This window comes from Microplitis mediator, chromosome 5, assembly GCF_029852145.1.
Source record: "Microplitis mediator isolate UGA2020A chromosome 5, iyMicMedi2.1, whole genome shotgun sequence".
Lineage (NCBI taxonomy): Eukaryota > Metazoa > Arthropoda > Insecta > Hymenoptera > Braconidae > Microplitis > Microplitis mediator.
The window spans coordinates 15,999,244-16,008,052 of NC_079973.1; the positions used below are offsets into that span (position 1 = coordinate 15,999,244).

Consider the following 8,809-nt stretch of genomic DNA (forward strand, 5'->3'; position numbering starts at 1 on the left):
TCGGCACCAAATAACGTGGTCCCCGTTACCCGAGTAAAGGACTTAAGTGTCTTGACTCAAAACAAGGGACTGAGATGTATGTTATGTCGCTTGGACGTAACACCAGTCGGGTCTTTTGCGGGTAAAGTACACCTTGTAATGAGCTTGATAAATTGATTTGACCTACACACAAAATAGAGAGCGCCGTACCTGAGCCCAACAACAAATCCACATTACTCGGGATATGGAATTCTGGATCTGCTAGAGGTATGTTCTTAGGAACTTTTATTGCTGTTCTATCGATTGGTTGATCAGGTATCATTGACGATATTTGTGTTACGATTAGGAATGTTAATTTTCTCGTGTAACTCTTATCTCGTGATTGTATTGTTGCCTCTATTAAGTTTCTTGTGCTTGTAGTTAATGTCTCCATCCCGCCAACACTTGAAATATATTTTCTCTTGGGTAAACCTAATTTGTTGGATAGTTCTTCTGTCATGAAATTTGTCGTTGAGCACGTATCAATTAATGTTCTACATATGATTGGTCTGTTAAGCTTATCGAGAATGTATAGTTTTGCTGTTACTAATAGTTCATTTGTTGCATGATTAACTATGACGCTCTTTTGTCGTAAGTGTGGACTAGCTAAAGAATCGCATAGTCACATACCTTGTTGTACATTTTTTTCATTATTGACGGGTTGTGTAGTTTTTTCCGACGGCTCGTTTACAACCTTTTCAATATTTTGTGACCTGTGTATAAGAGTATTATGTTTCTTGCTGCATTTATGGCACTTACCTGCTGTGCATTTGCTAGCAGTGTGACCTGTGTGAAGACAATTAAAGCATAGTCCTTCCCTTTGTACTGCCTGAATTCTTTGTTCTACCGGCAGTCCAAGGAAAGTCGAGCAATGATAAATTTTATGATTTTGTTTACATATTTTGCATAAGGGAAAGTTCATATTTATAAATGCTTGACGATGAGGTGTACAGTTTTTATCTCTCTTATAGTTATTGCTGAACTTATTGTCTAGCTTATTTATGTTTGAATTATTTAATGATGTAGCTGATGGTGAATCGGAACAACTCGCTCTTTTCTCTAAATAATCAAGAAGACCTTTGTAGAAAGGAACCTTTTGATCTTTTGAAGTTAGTTCCCAATTCAAAGCAGTTTCTACACTGATTTTCGTAATTATTAAGTCGATTAAAGGTGTATCCCATTTATCTATTGGTTCACCCAAGTTTCTCATTGACCGTAAATGTTGATTGAACGCATCAACTAGTTCTCCTAATGCTTCGGGAGTATCTTTATGTAATCGCGGTAATTCTCTCAGGGTCGCCCAATGACGACAAACGATTTTACGAGTGCATTCGTTTTTAGATTTTAATATCTCAATGGCGTCATCGTAATAAGCATCTGTAGTTTCTAGAGACTGAATGGCTCTTGCTGCTCGCCCTTGTAAGGCTGATCTTAGGTATTTTAATTTTTGAGATGGTGAGATCGAAGGATTATTATGTACTAGTGAGGTAAAGTTATCAAAGAAAGATGACCACTCTTCATACGCACCCAAGAAAGAAATTAACTGGATCTGCGGTAACTTTACTGACATTGTCTGTATCGAGTTCTGTATGTTCTCTGTTGTAGTATTCACCGCGACGACTGTACCCTTTTTGATGAGTTTCTTTGCCCGACTTATTGCTGTGTAAAATTTTAATTCTAACTCATCTCGTTTTAATTGCTCGGTCTCTTCACCGTCTTTCTCTGTACTGTCAAGTTGCGATTGAATATTGTCGAATTCCGACCACGACTGTACGACACCTTGAAGCGCTGTATTGATAAGTTCTTCATTTGCCGTTTCTGCTGCTGTTTCTTCATCTAATATTTTTTCAAACGTAGTTATTTGACGTTGGATAACACCCCGTTTTCTGTGTAACGTAGCTATATCCGCGGCCGTTAGTGTCATTATCGAATCGGTTGGGAAAGGAAAGTATTGAAAAGAAGTTTAGCGACTTAAAAAATAAAGCCTACCTTTATTGACGTTTTCTTTGATTGGCGTTGCCTTGTGGTTGTTACGGTTCCTCTTACAGTATCTCGTTCTGCTCGTTGATTGATAACACGATGTTTTCTTGATTGAAATCTTGGTTAGTTGATTCACACACCAAATTGCACAATTTCACTGACTTTAACACTCACTGTTTGATTAATTCGCTAATCCGGCTCGAAGGACCAAATGTTATTTCACATAAGAAATTCCTAAGACTACTAATTAAAGAGTATAGGTGGTTAAATAAATACACTTTACATTTAGTTATGCTTACGTATATTGTTACAGCATAAAGTTTGACAGATGGATTCACGAACTCCTCTCTCTTACGTGACAAAAGTTAGAGTATTATACAAAAATTATAATTGATAACTTGCCCTTAACGGATGTGTAGGAGGGATAGAAATTTAGCTAATTGGTCGGAATTAAAATGGTAGGGTTTAAGCACCACCCTTTTGAGGACTAAGAGTGAGGGCAAGTTACTCAAGAAATTTGTCTAAAACTAAATTTACAAAAATATGAGAAAATATATAAGTACACTACAAGGACACTAAAATTGAATTTCTAACTAGTCATAAATCTAAGGATTAACAAACCCTTCAGGCAACTCACATCTGTTTGTTGTAAGATTTGAGATTAAAATTTCACTCGACTTATTTTTATGCGTTTATGACTACCATGTTAAACCGAAAAACAGATGTAATTTATGACACCAAAAAAAACTTAGCTCTTGAGAAACTAGAGATTTTAACTGAATATTATTTTCCAGGTATTTACGATTTCTTGATAATTTAAATAAACACTAAATATTTAAAGAATTGAACAGTTTCGAAGTTATGATATTTTGAATTTTAAGAAAAATTTTTTTTTTAACTTTTTCAACAATTCTTTGGAAGGAAAAAACTTTTCTACAAAAATGAGCACATAACAGGTTTTCGTAAGAAAAATTCTCAGCTTTCCAATAAAAATACCTATTTTTTATTTTAAGTTACAGAAGACCTTTTAAAATTCGATTAAAGAAGAAAAAACGATTTTTTTGACTGTGCGGCGCTTGATACATCTATTTTGATATTTTTTTCTGAAAGCTCAGACTTTTTCCCACGAAATAAATATTTTTTACGATGTGTATATTTTTTGTTTGAACAAAATCAATAATTATTTAAGTACAAGTCATTGATTTTATAGTTTTATCAAACTCTAATAGTTCATTGTGTAGCAAGAGATGAAACAAAACGATATCAGACGAGAGTGAAGGAGGCTGCCCGAGCCGTAGGCAGAATCTGACAATAGCTGCAATCTGAAGTCGTGGTTCACACTATTTTTTTCATGATTACCTGCATTGAAAATTAGTTTCAGTGTCAGTAGCTAGTTAGAATCAAGTTAATTTAAGACCAATGGTGTGATCAACCATTAGTGTACGCGTAACTTATGATTTGCAAATTATAATTAAACAGAAACCATAAATACTATTTATTATTTACACAAATTTTTATCAAACTTGATTACAAAGTCAGAACTATCATTAACGCAGATAACATCAATGGTCTGAAATCACTATAAAATAAAACACAAAAATCAAAGTTCAAATTACTAATTCTTAGACTTTAAACTTCAATACTGGTGTCATTAAAAATAGTTTTATAATTTTTGTTGTCAGAGCTTTACTGCAGATACATACCAGAAAACATCTCCTCACACCGCAAGATTTATACATGCGGGCTAATCAAAATTATATCGGCGTTGATTTCACTTTTATAAGCAACCCTTATTCAAAGAAACGATATAAAACGATTGGGAAAGAAGTTTTAAATACTTTTTAATGCTTTTGAATACTTTGAATACTTTTAAATCACCCTTTTTATGAGCATTTAACATTACAAATCGTTTCGAATCATTTCTTTTAATCAGGGAATGATGACTTTTTATAAAAAATAAATGGTTTAGACGTACGATACTTGAAGCCAAGTACGGTGAAAGAAACACAAACAGTGCACCCTTTCTCACTTATCGATGATAGCCTAGGATATATTTGTGTTAAAAATGTATCAACATCCTCAAAAAAGTTAAGAATTAAAGTTTTTTAATCATAGAGAGTTTATATTTTATTTAATTTTGTTTAAAAAAAAAATATGCACATCGTGAAAATTACATATTTTGTGGAAAAAAGACTCAGCTTTTAGAAAAAAATATCAAAATAGATGTATCAAGCGCCGCACAGTCAAAAAAATCGTTTTTTCTTCTTTAATCGAATTTTAAAAGGTCTTCTGTAACTTAAAATAAAAAATGGATATTTTTACTGGAAAGCTGAGAATTTTTCCTACGAAAAACTGTAATGTGCTCATTTTTTTAAAAAAGATTTTTTCTCAAAAAAATTAATGAAAAAGTTGAAAAAAAAAAATTTTCTTGAAATTTTTTTTCAATACACAGAACACCTCCACAATGTTTGAACCAAATCTGCGTGGGTTGCCCCGTAAAAATAACTCTACTTGATGGAATGACCCATATATATGTAACTGTGTGGGTGTCTGTATATAGGGTAAGTGTATAATGTATGAGTATCGTTGTAATACACCAACAAAAGGATATCGAAAATATTATTGGGGATGACAAAAAAAATTATTGTGAAAATTTGAGCCCTTAATATTAATATTAAGAGGGTTATCGTCGCAATTCGTGATTTTATTTACTGAACGGGTTTTCGTCTCATAACTCCCAAGCCATCAAGATGAATGAAATTGACTCACACACATTTCTTATAGAAAATTAAATGCTCTCTAAAAAAAACCTGATTAAAATTTTGAATCGGATAAATAGTTTTCTTATAATGCCTTGAAAATTGATATGGTTTCAAAATTTTATTTTTCAAGTTTAGAATTTTGTAATGTATATACAAATTAGTATCTGGAAAATAGGCAATGAATATTTTTGAAGGAAATGGAATCCTCCACAAAAAAAGTCTCTAAAAAATTTTTGTTAAATTCACTTCTTCAAAAGTCATTCAACGTTATTGAAATTGTTTTGTTTTAAACTTAACCGTGAATAAATTTTGAAGAAGAGAAATTAGCAAAAATTTTTAAGAACCTTTTTTTGTAGAACATTCAATTTTCTTTAAAAAATGTAGTCAAGTCAATTTTGTTTATCTCGATGACAATAACCCGTTCAATAAAACACAAATCAAGAATTGCAATGAAAGACCTCCTAATATAAATATTAAGGGAACAATTTTTCACAATAATTTTTTGTTGTCATCTCCAATAATATTTTCGATATACTTCAAAAAACTAAAAAAGTTGATTTTTTAGGCCCAGTCTAATAAATGTGTATATATTAGACTGATTAAAAAAAATCGACTATGCTTTTTGTTTGAAATCCCGCATTGAAATATTTTCAGAGTACCGAAAAAAGACACCTGTGGAAACCAGAGCTCTTAATTTAATATTTAGAGGTCACGCATCGCAGATTTCTATTTTCCATTTAAATAACACAAGAAAAAAAATCTGTCTATCGGTTGACCCTGCGGGCCAGCCCTAAAACTTCCCGCTGTTTTCGAGCTCTTTGAGCTCGAAAACTTTGTCATGAATATATTTTTGAGCTCTTCGAGCTCGAAAGTCGTTTTGTATGCCGTTCTTGTCGAAAAAAATAGTTTTTTACTATTTTTTCTCCAACGATATCTCTCAAACGAATAAATTGATTGGGACGGTTGAGGTAGCAATCGACGCGTTTTATCAAGTTCTAAAGCTGACCGAATTTTTAATTCGATTTATCGAGTCGTTTTTGAGATATTTAAAAAAAAATAAAAAATACATTTTTTTTAATTCTTTCGACAACGGTTTCTCTCGAACGAATAAACCGATTTTGATGGTTGAGGTGGCATTCGACGCGGCTTATAAAGCTCTAGAGCCCAGTCCATTTTGGAATCAATCCATCGAGCACATTAAAAGTTATCCAAAAAAAATACTTCTGAAAAAATTTTATTTTTGAAATATCTCTGAACAAGCCCTATCGATCAAGCTCAATTTTCTTTCAGCTTCAAGATATTGACAAGCCGTGTCGAATGACACTTTAAAGTTCAAAATCGGTTCATCCGTTCAGAAGATACAGGTATTTACATACGTACGTACGTACATACATACATACATACATACATACACTCGGACATCATCTTGAAATTAGTCAGAATAGCTTCCTAGGACCTCAAAACGTCGACATCTGATGAAAATTCGATTTTCGTAAATCGGATCGAAACCACTAACTTCCCGAATTTTTTAAAATTTACAATTTTCTTAGCGGAAAGTTAAAAATTCATTGTTTTTAGAATTTTTTAGCTAACAAACCAATCAACGGATTTTTATATTCAATGAATATTCGGTAATAGGCGTCTTAGTTTCCTGGACAAAATATACCCAGAAACAATATCGTTACGACAAAATATCCCCAAGACAAAACATCCCTGGACAAAATATCAACCTGGGTTGAATGTACACAAAACATGTGAAAAATGGGCACAGTTTTATTTCAAGCGTCTATATTGTAGAATGGTTTTTGACAATATATCCTCATAACCCGTATATCATATTTACTATTGATTTAAAGTGATTTAAAATAGTCATAGTTAAAAAGAAATATTATTTTGTTTTGATTAAGTAAATTATGAAAAAAATGTTATTATCGTAATCATAAAGTTACAAATTTACTTGGAACTTACAAATATGCATACATGAGTAATTAATAAAAACTATAAAATTATCTCTATACTTTTAATTCAATTTAATAAGTAATAAATGTATTTTTGTATTCAACAATCGTTGAAACGTTTGAATCCAATAAATTATGCAATAAAATAATAGTTTACTTTGTGTTAATTTATAAAAATTCAAATATTATTAGTAATATAATTTTAATTTTATAAAAAAATAATAATTGTAAAAATTATAATAATATTGAAATATGTTCTTGGATAAATTATCAAGGTCTCCTTGAATTCTGGGAATATTTTATTGGGGATATATGGAGATCATATGTCAGAAGATATTTTATCCTGGGGATTCTTTGTCTTGAGGATATTCTGTCCGGAGATCAAGACGCATAGAACTCTTATCACAAAATGTCATAGGAATGTTTTTGTAGGTAATTTAATTTCTGTCAAATTATTACGAATGAAAGCTCTTCAAAGAATAGTTTTCTAGGTGATTTTAACAGCTTATTTTCACTGATAACGAAACAATTTAGCTTTTTTCTTCACTGTGAGATTTCGAAAAAGTATTTATTGATACCGTCAAATTATGAAACTGATAATAAAAGTTCAAAAAATCTGGGCGTCGGTTGGCCTTGCAGGTCAGCCCCAAAACTTCCCGTTGTTTTCGAGCTCAAGGAGCTTGAAAAAATCACTGAAAATATATTTTCGAGCTTTTCGAGCTTGAAAATGCTATGACATGCAATTATTTTTTTTTTTAAGCTTTTCAAGATCTAACACGTTACGTTTTATGCTAGAGTTTGAAAGGTTAAGAATCGAAAATCATTGATGAAGAAGCGGCTTTAAAATTTTTATTCCCGATTATGTTCTATGAAATAAATATATTGAGGCAGAAATCAATGTCAGTGATCAAAATCAAGATTTGAATGAGTTTTGACTTAAGTCAGAGCAATAATATATAAAATTTCCCAGAAAAATATTAAAAACTGCGTTTTTTCAATTTTTTGCTGATAATATGATTTAAACTAAAGAACACATTAGATGACATTATATGATGATCGAAAGAGAATATGAAGAGGAAGAGTTAGAATGATTTTAGACACATTTTTGTACATTACATTTTGATTCATTCGGAAAAATAACATTTTATGTTATTTTTTTAACTTTTCAGCTGTTATATCCGGCTTGCCGTATATTTAAAGGGGCCTCTTTGCCGCGCTCGCTGCAAAGTGCAGCGTTAACAATTTTAGGGATAGCAACTTCGGCCAACACCTCGTTGCACGTCGTCAACGATTCCTCCAATCAGGGAATTACACTTGACTGTATTCTAATTTTAAAAAATTATATATTCTAAATGATTCCCTCCAGAACCACGAACCGAGGTGATAAAAACAACGAACACCAAGGTGCGGCAGCCTATGACGCTTGAGAAGTTAATGTATCTTCCTTGCTGGCCCGCGTGAGTTCTAAACCGTGTTACGTTTAGGCAACCCTCTTTTTCTATTTTCTATTTCTCTTAAACCGATAAGTTATATTCGTTAAATAAATCTAAACAGTCAAGTTACTACAAAATCCCACGGGAAGATCGTCTTGATATTGCACTCGAGGAGGCGTGGCAAGTTGCTTGTTACCGTCAAAGTTCTATTCAAAATTGTCTCTTTTTAAATTATATTTTCTTTTCCAAATATCACCACACGGAAAGTACCGCTCGCGTAAACACGAGGAGGCGTGGGTGATTTTTATAATAATTGTTAAGTGTATAAACAGCGATTCTCGTCCGAGTGAATTGCTGGAGTCAAGGATTCATACCGAGCTCATATGAGTTAAAGACTCAACAAATTCAAGGTGTAAATCTATAAGTTAAGTTAATAGTTAAATGTAAATCCCAGAGATTTAAGTGACAGAAAAAAACCTTAGTGTTAAGAACAATTTAACATCTTGTGAACTGAGTACGGCGAGCCCATAGGGCAAATATTTCAATAAACATCTATCATTGGGAAACCTGCATATTAGATTTTTCTAATATTAAGAACCGCATCCCTTTTTCTTGAGCCAATTCATCTTTCGATCAGAGACCAACAGAAGCCGTACCC

At 32.2% G+C, this 8,809-nt stretch overlaps 1 protein-coding gene across 1 annotated transcript; it reads right to left on the bottom strand.

Annotated features, from left to right (window-relative positions):
• Positions 1-640: 640 nt before the first annotated feature.
• Positions 641-1,942, bottom strand: LOC130667322 (uncharacterized). The gene has a single exon (XM_057468835.1). It carries the CDS (start codon positions 1,940-1,942, stop codon positions 641-643), a length of 1,302 nt encoding a protein of 433 aa, XP_057324818.1.
• Between the last annotated feature and the right edge of the window lie 6,867 nt (positions 1,943-8,809).

Bases quoted from the DNA above. Each gene is read 5' to 3' on its own strand.
- LOC130667322 (XM_057468835.1), bottom strand. From the start codon at position 1,942: ATGACACTAACGGCCGCGGATATAGCTACGTTACACAGAAAACGGGGT.